This window comes from Stegastes partitus, unplaced genomic scaffold (genome assembly GCF_000690725.1).
Source record: "Stegastes partitus isolate 25-593 unplaced genomic scaffold, Stegastes_partitus-1.0.2 Scaffold131, whole genome shotgun sequence".
Classification (NCBI taxonomy): domain Eukaryota; kingdom Metazoa; phylum Chordata; class Actinopteri; family Pomacentridae; genus Stegastes; species Stegastes partitus.
This window is the reverse complement of record NW_007577862.1, coordinates 249,506-269,350: the sequence shown is the minus strand read 5'-3', so window position 1 is coordinate 269,350 and position 19,845 is coordinate 249,506. Positions and strand designations below refer to the sequence as shown.

The 19,845-nt window shown below is 39.1% G+C and overlaps 1 protein-coding gene across 1 annotated transcript in view; it reads left to right on the top strand.

Annotated features, from left to right (window-relative positions):
- Positions 1 to 19,845, top strand: part of LOC103355081 (collagen alpha-1(XIX) chain) — a 105,376-nt gene that overhangs the window by 11,520 nt on the left and 74,011 nt on the right. The window contains exons 9-12 of the mRNA XM_008278740.1: positions 474 to 536; positions 6,776 to 6,820; positions 9,554 to 9,598; positions 19,233 to 19,286. Coding sequence (XP_008276962.1) covers positions 474 to 536; positions 6,776 to 6,820; positions 9,554 to 9,598; positions 19,233 to 19,286 — 207 coding nt within the window. The remainder of the gene's footprint in view (positions 1 to 473; positions 537 to 6,775; positions 6,821 to 9,553; positions 9,599 to 19,232; positions 19,287 to 19,845) is intronic.

Here is a 19,845-nt window from a genome sequence, read left to right as displayed (position 1 = left end):
ATTAATGTAAGACTAAAATGCAAATTGAGACTCAAAAGCTTCAAGCCTGCTTTGAAAGAAACAGATGATACAGCTCCGAGGTGATCTCCAATCTCACACCCAGCACTTTGATGATTTTAAGATTTTGTCTGCAAGTCACAAAGAGGCAGTGAAATCAGCATTTTGAGGTGCTACATTAAAAACAACATCCTGCTCCCATGCAGACATTGCTGATCTCTATCCGTAGAAACTGATTTTGGATATCAGAAAAAGCCCATATAATAAAGATTCTAAATTTTGAGGTAACATACGACTCTGTAAAAGCATCATTATTTACTGTAAGTACTGTGAATCACTTGTATTGGCTTACTGATAAATAATTCTTGCTTCTTGGCCCAGGTACAGTTTTTCATTGTACCTTTCAAGACAAAAGATTTATGCCGATTACATAAACGTGTCTACATTTTTTAATCCCGCTAATTGTGTCTGCTCAGGGGGATCCTGGTCTTCCAGGCGTAGTTGGACTGCCAGGACAAAAGGGAGATCAAGGAGACAAGGTATGGGCAACATTTTCAGCGTGACATATGCACACATCTGTTTCTGGCATTTATTTTAAAGGGATTGCAGTGGTTAGCAGAATGTTAGGGATGAAACATTTTCACAGTAGTCTGCTTTTGAGTAGGTGGGCAGTTTCACGTTGAGCATCTGCACCACTTTGTGCTTTGCCCTTTGTTGCAAACGACCATAGTTTTTGCTCTCAAACGTTGCTCTTACTGGGTTCTCTTTGTGGCTAGTTGCTGCTGGTTTTCCAGGACAGCTGCAAGGTCTAAATGTCAAGAAAGACAGCGGGTCCCTGTAGGACAAATTTATACTTTGTGTGTTCGAGGAAGAGGAGTTCTCCCCTCTCTCTCTCTCTCTCTCTCTCTCTCTCTCTCTGCAAAGCAAATGTCTATGCTGTAGTGCCTCGCAAAGTTTCATGTTCTTCAGACAAGGTCCTCCAGAGAAGCTACCATACAATTACCTTCACAAAGTGCATTTTCTTCCAAATCCCCCTGAGAAGTGTGAATTGGGAAATCATACATTTGTCCAATCACTAGAAAATAGATGTAGTTTAAAATGAGAAGGATCCTTTCCCCATGACAGCTCAATAGACAAGTGGAATTGTAAATGCCCAGTCACTGAAAATTGTGGGTGTTGTGTCAGCTGGAGGACAACAAAAACATAAAGGAACCACCAACTACCCAAACCGAAAAGTGCTATTTTTCCCCTAGACCAATCACATTGTTTGGAGGATCAAATCCCCTTTCAGCTATTTGCAAGGTGAAAAAAAAAATGGGAGAAGGTGTTCAACAATGAATGAAATTCACAAAAGATGAACAGCTGCTGGTACTGCATGCCTGATAAGACCAGGTGGCTTTTCGGGGTCAGTATCCTTATTACCGTGATGTGGCTGTGGGATTAAGATATGTAGGATGACTATTTGACTTTTAACAACCATTCGTTCCCGAAAAGCACAAAAGCATTACACGACCACTTAATCATTCACACCTGTAGCATCTTTTCCGAGAATTTGTAATTGTTTTCTTAGCTTTTTAATCTATGCTTTTTTTCCTACTATTTATGTGCTGCTGTGATTAACTCTGGTATAGGAACCAGGGGTGTGGATATTTAAGATTAGCTGAACATTTTATATTGCTTTTTCTTCTAGCAGTGAAAAAAGGAACCCTTAAATAATAGAGATGTCTACATCACTAAGAAATCAATTAAGATTTTCAATTTAGCTGCTGTGTTTCCCGACAATTATTACAATGTCACTCAAAAAACTGTGAATAATTGTATTAATACGATTGCTGGGATAACGTTATCTTTTCTTTTCTTTTTTTTCTGAATATAATTTTATATTGCTACATGGCAACTGTGTACTCTTTGAAACGACCATAGATGCTTGCAGAATTATGACCATTATATTGCAAACTGTGTGTTTAACGGCAGATTTTAATACACGTTATAATTGGCCTCTAATGATTCTTAATTGAACTAGCAGAGATCAGCTCTCACACTGTAATGTGTCCGTGCATTCGCGCTTGGTGTGTGGTTATGGCGCTGGTGATTAATTACTGGCTGTTAATTGTTATGGCTATATTCAGCGGGTGAGACTGCATCAGGAAAAAAAAAAAAGGTATCATGTCTTGCAGGCACTGTGGCATCTTGTCAAGGTCTTATGCTTTTGAAAATAGCCATATAACCTCCCATCCCCTCCCCCTGCAAGTGTTGACCTGAAGACTAGGAGCGTGTCCCAAAAGACCCTCAGCATGCAACCTATTTTATCTGTTTCGAAATGATTTGACAATTATTTAAACACCCTTTTCAGGTTAACAGGTCATTTCCTTTTTTTAGCATTATTTTGTTTTGTTTTTGCGGGCCACGTCTTGTGCTTTGAGTCACAAGCTGAAACTGTTAACATCTAAAATCTAATTTCAGGTCTTCAACAAATCAATACTTGGCACCATTTGTTTACTTACTGAACAACAAAATTCATAACAAATCCTATTACAGGCTTGAAGACTAAATCAATGAAGTTAAGGAAAAACATGATCAGGGAGCACACGTTCACCATTAAGCTCTCTTCCAGTCAGCTGATCACACAACACTGTATTAATAAAAACAACAAAAAAAGAAAAGAAAAACAAGAACAGTCTTAGTATTTGTATTTATATTAATTTTGAATAGTTTTAATAGTATGCTCAAGTTAATGCCATTTGTTTGCTAGAAGGCCAATAAATCTCAATGGTGAAGTGAAACCTCAAGTACTTTATTTATCTAGTATATTTATATAGATACATGTATAACTAGAATATCATTTTTTGTTCATTTAATTCACATATAATTAAGCAGATTTCAATTCCTGATGTCTTGTCCTTTGAACTAATGCTATAAATGTACTTAGTTTGTATTATCTTGTAATATCACTGCAGATTTTGCAGGATTTGAAGTAATCAGGTTTTCTTGCTTTGTCTACAGCATCTTTACTGAAGTAAAATCTGACCAACTTTATCCTCTATTCTTCACATGTAGTTTATTGTAAAGACAAGGTAACTGTGCTGTAGTTTTCCTGGCCTTTTCTTCCTCTCACCTTGTATCTTGAGGCAACCCTCTAACCAAAATAATTATACTCCTATACAACTTACTTTTTTGTTTCCTTTTTAGTTTAACTAATATTCTGCTGGAATAAACTTGTTTGTTATATTTCACTGATGTGTTTGACTTTAACATGTCTTTGCTGTTTATTTTATTGAATTAGTGTCACTCCTTTTCAATTAAGCAATCATTTATTAGATGGGGTGGGACGCATGAACCTGGTAACCCATAAAATGGAGGAGAAGCTTTAGACATGTTGTGAAAGATTCGCATTACAACCCAAACTGCGCTATTTATCGAAATCTAACCATGTAATTTTGGGCTCTCAAGCTTAAGCAAGCTTTTAACAAGTAGTTGTTGTTTTGAAAGTGTCAATCACAGTGTTGTATTTTCCTAAACAGCAAGTGAAAATTAAAATTATGGCTAAAATGCAATGGGTCCTTACAGGATGCAAACCTGATTGAAAATCCCTTTACTTTTGCCGCCATTGTCCGCTTCTACCTCCTTAAGGTTGGTGTTATCCTTTCCTGCATAATCTTCGTCATCTCCCCAAGTCCACAAGGGTCTGTGCAGAACTCTCCACACGAGTTCGCATGCAGTCCAAATTTACAGCCACGCGCAGCTATGCTACAATGGCAACAGCGTACATGCCTGGCAGCAGAAAAGTGGTACAAGTGCTAAAACTATGCATCCGTGTTGTATCCACTCATTCTGTTCACGCATGAATAATCAAGGTTTAAGCCTTGATCATGCTCCCTTGCAGACATGCACACGGACAGCTGTGGACAGCTGCAGACCACACATAGCTGCTGCTATTGTACGATTTTTTTTAGTCCACTTAAGTTCACATGAAAGACCCAGTTTCATACATGGTCGTATCCATGTGTTCTGAGCGTATACACGGTGCATTAGCATATGCACTGTTGCCCTTGTAATGTAGTTACAGCACAGACACAAATTCTGGGCTGCACATCTACAGAAGAGTCAGACTCTCGCAGACTTGTGCCGAAATTGACTTTACGTAGACCCAGAATGTTTAACACCCGCCAAACACTGGCCTTACATGGACTTCTTACCTCGTTCAAACTGGAAGCATGTGCCACTGTCGCAGTGTTCTTCCCAAAAGTAAATGCAGTTTAGTTAGATATAGGAACATTGTTTATTTTTGGAGACCAGGATTATGAGAGGTTCATCTCCTCCTTTCGCTCTTAATCCCCTTGTTCACCTCCTCCATCCTTCTCTACCTGCATGTTGTCGGGATTTGTTGTTGAAAGTGCAGAATAAAGAGACATTTTCATCATGAAAAAAAATACCATATGTAGTAAAAGGCTAGACTTTGACTAATTGAATCTCAAGCAGGGAGATGTTTAAATGACAATTGAAATCAATACTTTTACAGGCGCAGGAGCTCAAGTGCCGCTCCAGCCATTAGTGCACTGACAGCAGTGCCTTGCTGTGTTTGATAGACTGATGTGCAGTAGTTGTGGTACCACGCTTTGTCTCACAAATAACTAACATCTTGATTTAATATGGTAAGAGGTATGTTTGATTTAATAATGCATAATAAGCACAGCTGCATCCGACGTGATGTCAAAGCAGTATGTGCAGTATGCCATTCACTGACAACAGCTAAAATATCCTGAAGAAGGAAGCAACTGGAACAGAATCGTCATTCTGAGCAGTAGATACTTGAAAACGACAATGTCACTGATCATCGGCTAAAAAATGTTTCTCACGTCTTGTGGGATTTGCAGATGTTCATGTGTCGCTACCACTGAGAGAAAAAGCAGTAGAAGAAGAAGTAGTTTATTTTAAGCCATCTGTGCAGTGTATGAGGAAGCTGACACACTCATGTGCAGTAGTCCCTTTTCTCTTATTCGCTCTGACCTTGTTTTTCCACATTAATCTGCTAGATTATGGTGGCAGTTCTCTTCTGTGACGGCACATTCCATTGGTATTGATTTCTGAATTTCTAAAGGTGGTCAAATGACTATTAAACGGCGGTGCAGTCGTTCAGATTTACATTACAGCACAATCAGCGGGGGTAACAAAGTCGTAGCAAATACAGCTAATAAGGTAAGCTCATGAGACTTTCAATTACCAACATGAGAATCCCATTCTGTACAAGATTAAAAATAGAGTATACTTACTAACAATTTAGCTTGACTTTGTAGAGATTAATCAAAGACATCTGGGCAATTTAGAGCATTTAAAACACCCGTAATGAGAACTGCAGGCCAATCATTGTGACCTACACAGAGGGCTTCTTGGGAAAGTGTGTGGGGATTACTTTGGTTGTGTTACTCCAACAGAAAGTACGATCCCGCATTACAGTGAGAGTTTGATGGAGGATTCTAATGCAGTGCAAAGGGATTAAACTGCTATGATTAATCCAGAATCCCTCAGGAAATTAAACAGATAAGTAGTGGGTTATAAGAATGCAGCTTACTTGAAAGGAAATCCATTTTCTATGGGCTTGCACATAAACCCTGGTATTACTAGATTTACAGCTCCTGCATGTACACGCTCAAAAAAAAAAAAAAAAAGAAAAAAAAAACAGAGGCATAATGGTGAAATTAAAACTTCTTTTCCTTTTACAATACCCTTAATTTGTTTTGCACCATTTAAAACTCTCCTGCCCTTATGGCTTGTGTTTTCAATTAGAACCCTCTAATTCAATTTATACCCATTGTACCTCCAAAGTGAATTATTATAGGAATTTTATTCAAGACGATTCATTATTTCACTGACACTGAATTTTGATTAGCTGTCAAAACCTGCCATTGTTCCCATTATATTCAGCAGCGTTACAATATTATTAGCTTCTACTTCTTCTTCTTTTTTTTTTTTTAAAGGGGTTTGTGTCAGCTGCTGAGGAGACAATTTAAGTGAAAGAAGAAGAAAAAAAGGATAACAGCACTGTGAAATATACTTGAATTCCCATCTGCGTTTTAAAGGTTTATCTGTTCCTACTGAAGGAATCAGCAGCTGTAAATATCTATATTCTTAAATACAAATGCCTAATAGGTAAATGTTCACATAACCAAAGAACTGTACTTATTAAATGCAGAGTATTAAGAAAAGCTAGACTGGGTATGTTGTCTGGAATAATGGCTTGATAATCCGTTACATAGAGATGGCATCTCAGTTAAGTTTGGCTACAAACAGGGCTTGTAATGAAGCTGTGACCATGAATAGGCATTATGTTTAATTGGATTCTTAGCTCGCAGCAAGTTTTGCATTCACTTAATTTGTTGAATAACAATCTACCTTCTCCCTCTTAACAGTATTGTGGACAATTGCCTTTCCTTTCAATTTTCTTTCCCGTTCTGGCTTGTTTGGTACTGCCCATAAAATTATATCCCCGAGCCAATGAAACTTTTCTTCCTCTCTTGCCCTGACCACTTTTTAAACTATATGAATATATACAGTTATTAAAATAATACGCCGAGCCTTAACAAGGCTCAGATTTGTGCTCTCCAGTTGTTGGGAAATAGGATCCCGCTCTGCAGCTGCTGAGCCATTGTGTCAGCAAGAACTTGTGGAACAGCTGTAGGAGCAAGATCGCTGTTGAAATGACAAGCCTCCATAAAGCTATTCACTAATGTGTGAACGAGAGACCTTTCACTAACTGTTCTGTGCGTTGTTTTCATCACAGGGGGACACGGGGGACTCAGGGCCTCCAGGAAACCCGGGACACAAGGTAGGTCACTCACCGAGTCACTTGAAAACCTCAAACTGCCGAGCGTTGCTTTGACCTTAAAGCTGTGATTAAATCTACGACTGGCGCTGGCTCCCGGGCTTAGTTGGAAACTTTAGTTTTGTGTGTGTTTTTTTTTTTTAATTAATGCTTTAGTTTCCAATTGATTTTGTTTCCGCTGCATGGTTTTTACAGATGCAGTGAATAGCAGGTGGCTCTTTTAGTTAAGTGATTTATGGCGTCTGTCACTGCCCCCTCTCTGAGATGATTTTCTAACATTATTGGATTGGATCACTGGCTTGCTTTGTGTTGATCCCATCGCAGCGACAAAGAAAACAAAGCAATATCAAAATCAAATTAAACCAACAAGTGGGCGCCCGGTTGGCACTGGGTGGACGGTGCCGCTACGGAGGCGTAAGTTCAATCCCGAGCGGCGACGTTTCTGGCTTGGCCGCGTGCCCCCATTGGACATAGTTGGCAGTCCTACTGGCTGGGAAGCCAGTAAGGGATCATGTCCTTGTCACTGCACTAGTAACTTCTACTGGATGTTTGGGCTGTCTGTGCAAAGAGGGCTGGGATCTGAGTGCGCGTCTCAGTTATGCCCCCTTGAAGAAGCTCTCTGCTGTTAGGTGAAAAACACATGACTTGCATAGCTTTATGCGTGTTTGAGTAGTGAGAACATGCAACTGTCTCGCCCTCCCCAGGCCAGAAGTGACTTTCAGGAGTGAAAGACATGGCAGTGGGGTCAGGCTGTTCAAACTGGGAGGAAAAAAAGCTTATACCTCTAGTATAAGCTCGCTGTGTTATTCGCTCCTGCTGTTACATTCCTGGAGAGAAAATGTGTTGCCTTCGATTAAATTTCATTTTCATGTCTGCTCATTGCTTTCTATGATATTGTCATCAGAGAGATTTTTGACTATCAAATGCAGCATCTCTGTATTAATCTCCTTAAGAAAGCGAGACCAGTTCTGATCACCAGCAACCACTACTTACTGTAACGGCAGCACATGGGTGTTATCTTCATGTCTTAAACTGAGGATGCCCTGCGGTGTTCTCATATAGCAGAAAGAGAAGACGTGGGATTGTGATCCCATTCTCAGGAAAATAAAGAAAATGCACCGCAAGTAAAAGAAATATTTCGAGGGATCGGTTGTACTGTAGATCGTCGTGGAAGCTGTTTATGCATTGGCAAGTAAATAGGATTATTCCAGAGTGTGGAAGATGGCTTAATCCCGGACCTATATCCATTGAAGACGTTAAGCCCACTGTGGGGTGACTTATTTGCTCGTGAACCTTGATATGTGGAATGTGGAATAACACTTAATGGCACAGCTCTCTCCACTCGTGCTCTCTGAGATGAGGTTCATGAGCCAGCAAAAGCTGTTTTGTTACACGACGGTGCACAAGAAAAGTCAACATCAAGAACAATAGCAACAGTATTGATATTGATGCTAAAGGACAGCGCCGTGCCTTGTAGTATTTTATAGCTATGCTCAACATCTTGTCAGTGGAGGGTTTTTTTTTTCTGCTACGGGGATATTTTATGAAACCTTTTTGCTGTGGTTTTTGCTGTGCAGTTGCTTTGTGTTAGCACCGCTGCCATTTAACTCACATATATGCACATACTGTATGCATGGTGTCTTGTACAGATGGCTGAGAGCACTTTTGGCTAAGACACACGCTTTCTCGGATTCTTTTGGTCGACTCATTGTGAGAACAACAATTCCCCGCAGCTGTCGATATCATAAGAGTAATGATATGGTTGCCCTTGGACACCGTAATAAGGCAGTTTGCTAGAGCTTAACAGGCCAGCTGAGGTCATTAAACTGTATAGGTTACACCCTAATAACAGAGCCAACAAGTTCCAAGACATCTCACATATTTCTGGCAGAGTGTGTGGAAAGCAGAGGCTGGCCAGCTTGAGAAGAATCAGTGATCAGAAAGATATTCATGGAAAAGAGCCTCTGACAGCTTATTCGCTGAATGCATATAATCTCACACATGTTGTAGACTTTGCTGAAGCTGACATGCTGCAGTGAACTCCGTCGCAAACAATATGGCACAGAATTTGATATCCAGTGTGAAAATGTGTGTAGGGGGGGTGGATTTGTTTTGTTTTTTTCTAGATAAAATCCCAAGTGTGTCTTTGTATTGGTATCGCTGAAATCCAAGAGTGTTGTTCCTTCTAAGCTCAATTTGAAGTTGAGTTTGGGATTTAGCTTTATTGCACCAGTGAGGGCAAATCCTGGATACTCTCATCCCCTTTTGCGCAGTTAGTTGCATTTAAGATTTCTCTTTATGTCCTGTCATAATTGTCCACTGGTGGCAAGCATGAGTGCAGACGTATCCACATAACTACAATAACTGTACAACAATACAGGATAAATGTCGCAGCAGCACCAGCCTGTACGGTGGTGTGGTTCGACTGTGGAATCCATTGGTGCTTACATTTGCATTTATAGGAAAATAGTTTTTTAAAAATCATTTGATGCTTTAAGGGGGAAAAAAATGGATTAATGTATTCATTAGGTTGGGTAATTAATATCTGATCATCTATGGGACACTTTAAAAAAGCTCAAAGCTTTTCTGAGCGACCATGTTTTGTTTTTTTTTTCCCCCCCTTTAATCTTGGTTTAAAGCTACTGGGTGTAAAAGTGGGGGGAAAAAAATTAGAAAGAGTATAAACTTTTTAAGAGTCTTTTCTTTGCCTTTTAACTTTCAATCTTGTCATTGCAGGGGGAACTTGGATCAGAAGGGCAAAAGGGAATCGATGGAGAGAAGGTAAGTACTACTATCTCCAGCAGACATATATTCCATACATAGCACATCAACCAGATCTAGTTTCGTCAGGGAATCAATTCTTATAGGCTTTTCATTTTCTGTGTGATGCCCTGGGGGTGGGAGCGAAGCACAGTTTTCTATATGGCTGTTTTCAGGTGCTTGTCATATCTGAAGTAGATCTAAGTGTGTTCTAGCCTGCAATGTCCTTCTGCAGTAAAAATTAATTGATATGTGTACTACTATGGGCTTGGCATACTAATGGACAAAACTAATTTTTCAAATTACTGTAAGTCCTTTCTGTGTCATTTCAGGTTACACTTTATTGCATGCTTTCAAATCTGACTGCAGTGATTAAACTAATGTATGTAATATAAACCACAATAAGAAGGACTTGGATATAACCATTTAAAAAAAATACAAATGCATTAGAAATTAGTAACAATTCGGCTCAGATCTTAGATTGTTTTAGCCGCAAGCAAATTTGTGCTCATTCGGTTTAAAGTATTAAATAAAAGTGCTTTTTTAAAATTCTGTGTTGCATTCGTTTGCCCGCAATGGTGCGATCTCAGTAGACTTGCAGGAAGCTGTGCAGATGGTCAGTTTAAAGTGGCTTAATAAAGGGACTTGTTTTCATCACCGTCTCCTCCTTGAGTCGACAAACAGCTGCCACAGAAATCAGCCTCCCTGCAGGCTCTGCGGTCCGACGCTGTGCCCTAACAGAGAGGAGCACGGAAAAGGGAGGAAAAATAGGGATAAACATAAGTATGCCGAGCCAAAGGAGTATTTACTGATATTATCCATAGGATTATCTCTCTGTTTCCTAAATTTCTTTTTTTTTTCGCCACTTTTATGATTGCTCTACACTAATGTCTGTGAAAATGTGCTTGGTTAAAAGATTGATAATCCTGATTTAAATAACGGATAAACCACATAAGTGGAATTAGAAGTTGTGCTTCTATGGTTTGTAAGCATTATGCACCAATAAATGCCTCTCATACAGCCTACTGTTGCTGTTGTTTACAAAAAAAATATAAAAGATTAAGTTAGTGGATAAACTAGGAAGGATCAGCTCCGCCTGCTTGGATTCTGTACTTGTTCCGTACTTGCTTCTTATCAACCTCCATCAGTTATTTTTTTTTCTGCATAAGCCTGAAAGGGATACCTTAGATAAAAGTAATTGCAAGTGAGCAGTAAACCAAGTAAAATTCAGGCTGGAGAGCAAAGAAAAAAAAAGCAACAGGGTACAAGTTCAGGCATTAGTTTGTCCCCCAACAACCAGCATGGTTCCCTTTGTTCTAAGGTAAGTAGCAATTGACAGCTTGAAAAGCCACTTGACGTCATCTGTACATTAGCATATGAATGACATGATCAAGTTTATTTACATAGAAATCCGAAGGAGAGCGAGACCACCTAATGGGAAATTCACCCCATGCACATCTTATACGGACTGATTTGTTGTCATAACATTACTCAAACTATGATGGAAGGCTGTGAATGTACATGTTTCCTTTGGATCATGTGCATTATTTCCTGATTGCTGCTGGTGCTGCAGCAATAAGGAGGAAAGAGTGACGGAGACTGTGAATAGCTCTCTTTTTTTCTCTCTCTCTCTCTCTCTCTCTCTCTCGTTGTTGACTGGACTTCAGCGGTATATAAACTGGAAGTAGGAGGAAACTTGCTCACTGTGGAGTGACTGAGACTGTTTCTCACACTTTTACAACAAAAACAGCTGCAAAACTTTGCTCAGTCGTTATATGTTCTTTTGCACCTCAGTAAATCGAGTAAAGCCACATGCATTGCAATTATGTTCATCTGTAACTGCTGCACAAATTAAAACTATCCAGATATATGCATGAATGTACTTGTCACCAAATATGTATGGAGGTTGCTTTTGGAATTGCCATCACCAGGGGGTTTCTGAAAAGTGCAGTGAGTTGCTCCAGTGGCAGAATTGGACCAAGGCCCTGCTGAGAGGCCGTCCTGCTCCCCTCTGCTCTCTGTGTACGTGGCAGCCATCATCGTTAGTGGCGCTCAGTCGGAAACTTTGCGCCGAGAAAAGAGATCCTCTCTCTTATGTCAGTAAACAGTCAGCCTTTAGATATACGAAAACTAACGATTCAATTTTTTTTCCACCGATCTCCTGCCACCGCTTTTAGTCTGGGTCTGGGGCACAAGTATGTTTTCCTAGAGAAGTGACTTGCTTTTGATCTTTGTGCAACCCTAGGCGGTTGGGTTTTCTTCGGTCACGCTCACATAGCTCACCATGCATGCCCTCTAGGGACTTATTATACTGTGCCCCACTTCCTTGAGTGATTTAAAACAAAGAAAAGTAGAGAAATTGTACTTGTGAAGCATTGCTTTTAGCAGACGCGTTTGCCCGCCATTTCAGATGCACATTATTGATAATAACGGCTGGATCTAGATATATCTTTGCACAAAGACAGCTGGTCCAGCTAAATCAAAAGTGAATACAGCGTCAAACCTGCTGTATTTTGTTATCGAGCAAGCTAGTCATCAATACATCCAAGAACCGCCTGGGCTTTGTCTTTGAGCTAAGGTGGGTAAACATTGTTTTGGATGTGTCTTTGTATGAAAGCACAGAGATGACACTGACACATATCATTTTATCTGACACTGAGTAAAATGGAAAACAAGTGTATTTCCAAAAATGCCAGACGGTTCCCTAAAGAACAGACAATTTCTGTTGTTGATAGTAAACCAGCTCTGCAGTGGATACTCTATTAAATATAGTCAAGTGCTAGTGAAGTACATGTTTGTCCATTTCTTCCTTACGTGATCAAAAGTTTTTATTTACTTACGAACTGTACACTAAAAAATCTTTGATATCTATTTGCTGCGTTAACATATTTTATGAGGATTTGAAGATTTCTGTGAACACTGGATTGAACATACTGATAATTCAAGATATTTTTACGTTGTGACTTTTAAAAAAAATAAATGTTGCAAATCAAGATTGATAAACTCACCATATATGGTAACTTACCCATCTATGATAAAATAAAAAAAAATTAAAAAGGGAATTTATAATAAAAGAAAAAGTAACAAACTGCAAAAAACATTTATTTAGAAGCTTTTTAGTTTGAGGTAATGATATTTCTCAAGTGGTGTTCAATGCAACCAGTAATAAAATGTTTGTAAAGTGCCTGGAACATTTGTTTTGTGACATTTTAGTGATACTGGCACTAATATAAAACCTAAATCAAAGTGCACATGGTTCTTCAACCTCAAGGAGAGACACAGGAACGTCCAAGGAAGTTACCAAATATGGTCACTTGCACCATAAAGGGTTAAGATATTATGTCAACCACACCAGCAGAATTAACGTGCATTTAAAATGGAATTTCTGACCATCTGATGAATGTCAACCAACATTTTTTTTTCAAGTCTTTTAGTCATGTGATCAACTGTCATTATAAATATGATTGTCAGAATTGGTCATTTCTTTAAGTGGTTTTTAGCAAATAAGCTTCAACCATTCATCACAGTCAATACAACGCATTACGTTTTCTTTAAATGCATCCTTCTAAAAGAAATCTATGGAGAGTTACCCTCCAAAGGAATTACAGTATAAATCATACTGTGATGGGATGTTCATAATAAGTCTTTTCCGCCGCTGTGCTATTTCTATGATTTATTTGATTTCTTGACCTAACCCTTGTATTTGATTTAGATTAATATGATGGCAGGACACTGGAATAAAAGATAGGATGTAACCCATCCCCGTGTCTCATCAGTGAGCACCGAGCAGTAGGAGGATTAATAGGTTAAAACCAGTATCCCAAGTGTCTCCATAAACGAGTGGATGAAGTTGAGCCTCATCGACTAAATAAGACTGCAATAAGGCTGCCCCTTCTTACCAGTTAATCACTTACAGTAATCGGTTCTAAAAGACTCAAAAGTCCCTCAGGCCTTATTTGCAGTAACTAGACAGCAGCTATTCTGCAACATTACAAATGTGGATCGTGTCTTTGGATAAATATCTGATACTCTATATAGAATATAAAATACTGCTAGATATCGCTGAATCTGTCATCGAGCGGCGGTTGACCCAGTTGGTTCAGTTTGATTTTGTCTCAGTTGCCTCAATATTAAAAAAAAAAAAAAAAAAAAAACAACACTCAGCTAGAGAATGAAATATTGTTCTGTGTCTTATACTGCTCCTGTCAAAACAGATAATTCAACTTTAACTTCAGTAAATTGTAATGCTCCTCGGTGAATACAGCAAAAACAGAAAGACGAGATTTAACTCACTCAATAATAGCTTACGATCATTGAGTGCAACCATATTAAAGGCTTATTAAGGCTTATTTTGTGCAAACAAACTCACTCGATGATTTCAGTTAACCTATTTACCGTGACAGACTCCATTACCCGATCCGTCCTTTTACTGCAATTAGCTCATATTCCATTTTTAAAGCTAGTATGTTATTTAAAGCTCGAGTGGACACCTGAGAAGCCAGAATTCTATGTATGAGCATGTGATCTAGTATCGCTTTGCAGATACACCTCCTATGGGACAGAAGGAGTGCACAGCGTGTTATCTTGTGGGTAATTCAAGTTACATTCGTGGATACGAGATGTTCAGCCGAAGAGTGAAGTTTCATAGAAAAAAAAAAAAGAGTCAAGCAACAGTGATAGAACATGATATCCTCTGCACCGGAGGATCTCTGACAGTGTACTCTGATATCCTCACACAATGGATCATTGTTTAGGTTACCTCGGTAAACCGGATTTTTTTTTTTTTTTCACAGAGTGTAATAGACATGCTAATAGTCTTGTCCAGTGTCAGTGTGATTAGTTTTATGCTACACTGTATGTGGTGGCGTATCGCTGAGCAAATGGAAAGTCACAAAAGGCATTTCCTGCTGTAACCTCCCTGGCATTTGTAGGCAGGCGCTCACGATATCTATGTTACTTACAGATCCTGTTCCACGGAGCTTTAAAGGCCTGTCATTCGCTATATCCACATTCCCCCTCCCCACCTAAATGCTCAGGATAGCCAGTATATCACAACTATTTTAATTTATCCTCCACCCAGTAGGCCTGAAACCTAGTTTGCGATGATTAAATTTGTGTACAATAACTCAAACTCGCAATCCTTCTACCTCTTGTCAGACAAGGGTATGACCTGCAGCTGCTCCGCTTGGTAAAAGGTATAAGTAAACATAATTAGGCTGCATTTGTTCATCCCCACTTCCCCGGCTCTGTTTATTTGCTTGCTTTAGTTGCCTTGTGCTGGGGAGTTGCCAGATTGTCTTGTGGCCCCACCGCTACAGGAGTGACGAGACACAGTGGTGTGTGTAATTAGCAGGCAAGTGTACACAGCTCCCCACAGTGTTCTGACCTCGTGCTGCAGGAACAACTGCCACACAGCCAGCACCAGCCTATTCCCAGCCCCTTCTCCCTCCTTCATCCCTCCCCGTAAATGCAACAAAGCCCACAGCTTGCAACAGAAGCTAACAATATATCCGCTCCACCCCCCCACCTTCAAGTCTACATCTCCCTTCATGTCATTGTGCACCTGAATTGGGCCTATGGGCTCACAACTGAGTCCATTAGATAGAAGGGCAGCATCTTAACTAGGCTATGATGTGGAAGGTAGGATGAGGAGGAAAAAAAAACATACTTTTTTTTTTTTTTTTCCCTTAAGGGATCATTAGATGTTTCTTTCTTTAAAGACTGGACCTGTCTGACAATCATGAACATACATAATACCAGAATAATTCAAGTGTTGGTCATTTGAGACTATATGAAACTGAGTGTTTTCAGAACAACATCTCAATTATTGGTCCGTTAGCAACCAGGAATTTCCTGATAGATAGATAGATAGATAGATAGATAGATAGATAGATAGATAGATAGATAGATAGATAGATAGATAGATAGATGGATAGATGGATAGATGGATAGATAGATAGATAGATGGATAGATAGATAGATAGATAGATAGATAGATAGATAGATAGATAGATGGATAGATGGATAGATGGATTCAAATCAACATTTACAAACTATGAATGGGTTTTCTTACGGTCTGTGTGTTTAGTGCACGTGTGTTTTCATCGATACTAGACTCGAGGTGGTGTAAATAGTCATACAAAGATATCTTACAAAGATATATTGTTATATTTGATATAATTCAAATATCAAAAGTATATCAACCATTTCTACTTTACTCTCTACTCCAATAAATGTTTAGTTTTTCTGTTAAATAACTGATTGGGGGAAAAAAAGTCATTTTTATTTTTAAAAATTAATTTCACTTTAACAAGACAGTTTTATTACTTTAAATAAATAAATAAAATAAAATAAAAATCTCTGTAGGTGGAGGTTTGGATGAAGGGACAGAAATTGTGTCCTTGCTCAACTCTATACACTGAAACATGTATAAAATTAGCCGCTATCAAGTTATGCAACATTTCTAACAGTGACAACAAGTATGTTTTGACTGATTTTAATCCAGAACTTTGGAACAAATCTCGTCATGTATTAGTTTTATTAAATGCAACACTTGCTAATTATATTGGATTTCTGATACTCCAAAGGATATAGGTAGATGAATAGAATATGTCATAGCATCATTTCTACAGTGTAGCTAACTTCTGTCACATAAAAGCTTTTTATACAAAAAACAAAACTGTTTTGCAGGAACCGGTTTTATTTTGACAAACACTATTTGTAGCCTAAGTTATGACATAGCACCAATACATATATGGAAATATTCAAAGCACCAACTCTAAATGAATTCAGAGAGCATAGTGTGCTGGTAATTGTGTGTAATTTTTTTGCACGTCTATAAATAAGATTTAATGCAAAATTTGCAAGACTGCCAGAAACCTCAGCCAAAAAAAAAAAAAGAAAAAAAAAAGTGAGGGCTCACTTTTAATTGCTCTGGATGTTATTTTCTACATTGCAACAGACAAGTCCAGATGTTGTGCAGTCCCACAGCGGCTGTCACTGACAACACTGTCATCTGAATAATCCCACTGTTGTGCCAATTTTTTTTTTTCCCATCAAAAATGGATTTTTTTTTTTGCCACAGTATCTTTCATCAGTGTGCATTTTTCACTATTTGGCAAACCTAATAAATTCAGAATCTTTTTTTTTTCTGTAAAACTGCTTTGTTGACTGTTGTAATTGAAATATTTACCAGCAGAAAACATTTTTTTGTGGAACACAGATTAGCTACTATGGCAATTGCGACACTTAGTCTGACTGCAAAACAGGGTGAATGACTATCGTTCAATATATGGTGAGAGAGTGACTTGTTGGCTCACTGAGCTTCTGTCTGACCTGAATTTCTGATAAGGACATGCTGTGCCACTGGAAAAATAACTCACCACCTTACAAAAGTTTATTCCAGTTGTATTATTCAGTTTGAATTATGGCAGTTCCCTGTCAGCTCTTTTGTAAACATATTGTCTCGTGTCTACAGTCTGCAGCAGAGCATGCTGGGGGAGGGAAGTTCATTTTGCAAAAGTAATGTAAAACATTACCTAAATATTTATGACTGCACAAAGCCTACATAGAAATAGTATAAGTTAGTAGGTCCAACTTAAACATGGCAGTCCTATAGGCAGAACAAGTTGTTTAAGATGTACATATATAGTAGTTTTGGGGGCTTCATGTTAAACAGACTTTTAACTCCATTGTAATACCACAAAAATGTAGGCTTAGATTTATTAAAATTGCTTTTTTTTTTAAAGGAATTCCTACTTGTAGTCGAGCATACTAACTGAACTGTAAATATAAAATGAATGCATCAGAGGCTATATCATATAGCTTACAAATTTAAAGTATTTATCCAGTTAGTTCAGATTTAATGGTGGAGGCCTGCAGTCTGGAGAGATCAGGAGTGTGATGGCGTCCTGCAGCAGTGACTATTAATTGTTTGTTAATAATGACTCGCGGGTTGAAACAGTGTGGGGTAGACAAAACAGCCCCTGTCAGTCTTCCCTTTATTCAGCTGATAAAATAGCTCATCCATATCTCCAATATATTCTGTGCCTTGGATGGAGATTTATTATATATTGAGGAGTGACCAATTTTTGATGATCAATATAACAGATGCCCTATAAAAAAGTGATGCTTGAGCACCAGCAGATGTTTTTCTTACGTTTCAGAGACATGCAAACCACAGATCTTGCATCTGTTCTTGCCACTTGTGAGGAAAAGGGGGTAACTATTTCTAAATCTGACTCTCTAAGGAACACCTTTTTTTTTTGCCAAGTCAACAACAAGTGAACAATGCATTTAATATCATTTTAGACATGTGGTTGACTTCCCTTCCCTTAACTCACAAGCACAAATCTGCCTACTGCTCCCTTTCTCTGAATAACAAGAAAACATGTTTATGTTGCAGGATCCCTTTTCATCATAATAATTAGACAAAATCTCCTTATTACAAAATTGGTGGCATAATTCATTGATTAGTCAAATATCCTCCTGTAATCAACAGAGTCTGAAGTTGTTTACGTCCTTGTTATCAGATGAGCCTCCGACGCTCCTTAATTTCTGCCACAGCTCTGGTAATACCTAAGTGGGAAATTTGCCTCTGGATCCCCTTGTGTGAGATTGCCCCTGAAAAGTGGTTAGGCTGTTGATTTAAATTAAGAACTGGGCTCACATGCGCGGGGATGAGACAGCTGCCCTGTTATTGACAGTGTGTGTGTGTGGGCTGCGGGACACATAAACTGATACAATCCTATAAAATAACATCATAGTCATTTCATTGTTCGCACAACTTATGGGGAGGCCGTGTAACTGTATCTGGCATGGCACGGAGGCGATCGTTTTAGCCCAGTATTACCACGGCCCCCTGTTTTCTGAATGGTAGTGTTTCAGACAAGGCTTGCAGGGGAAAATGCAATGAATTAGTCACGTCTCTGGTAGCAAGACTTAATGTGATAAGGGTAGGTAATCATCCTCTGCAGATATATAATTCACTATTAATAGCCTATCTGACTCTAAATTTAACCATGACAAATTATTGTATTTCTGAGTCATTTTACAGACCGCTCACGCTCCCTGTTTCCCCCCCTCCCCCTCCTCTCCACCCATAACCTATTTCAAAGAGTTGGTGCTACTGGCCCAAATGTGTCACACCTAACAAGGCTCGCTTCAAATTTAGCCTGTCAATATGTGTCAAGCCTCATTCATCAGCTATCACTCTTTATCTGAGCTGTCCTTCCACTTTCGCGTTTCGCCACCGAGAGGCTTGACTTTGCCCTGAGCTTGTGTAGTTCAATCCCACCACCCCAACACCACCACCCCCCCTCAGGTTCCCTGCTTCAAGGTGTAGAAGCAATGACAACCACTGTCCTTGCTAAACCGAAGTGCAGCACGGGGAAAACAGGCGGCGAAGGGTTGAAGGGGGGGGAGGTTAGACACAGTGTAACGAGCTGATTGTGAATCTCTCAGCAGAATCTCGCAGCGTCCCCGAGTTTTGACATTACCTGCTCCGTTCTCGTTGACCGCTCGTGACAGGCATGAGAATCTCACTCCTGCATGCGAGTGTACTGACATACAGTAACACATATAACCACGTTAATCATTCTCACTGAAAGGAAATCTACCTCATCAGTGTGTTGTATATATTGTTTTTCGTTCTCAGGGTCTGAAAGGTGACTCAGGGCCAGTTGGTCCAGTTGGTCCTAAAGGATCCAAAGTGAGTGAGTGTGCCGTGCATACTGGGCTGGACAAAGTGACACTATAATTGTTTTTCTTTTATTGATAAAAAAAATATATATGTATACACTTTAGAGAATCTGCTCGACTTTCACCAGCTGTAATCTCAATAATGTGTTCGCCCATCTGTTTGAAGTGCTGCTATCATTGCTACTCCAAACATCGCCAGCTAAAGAATATTGTTATAGCTATCATAACTTTGCGAGACCTTATCGATGGTCATACAGAGCAGCTTTTATCCCGTTGAGAAAAATGTTCTGCTTGCTGTATTTGCAGAGGTTTTTGTATATTCATGGGAATATGTGTTTATAATGGACATACGCAATAAATTCCTTTATCTGGCCCTTTCTCAGCAGTTGCTTTATGAGTCTAAAGCCCACAGCGGAAAAAAAAAAAAAAAGTGAATTGCACACTATTGCTTTCTGGTTTGGGGACTCCTCATAGGGACGTGAATTGGAATATGTTTGGCATTTGCGTTTATATTTTATGAATCCAATAGTTACATAGGTACATCCTGTACAGTAAGCTGTGGCTGGTTT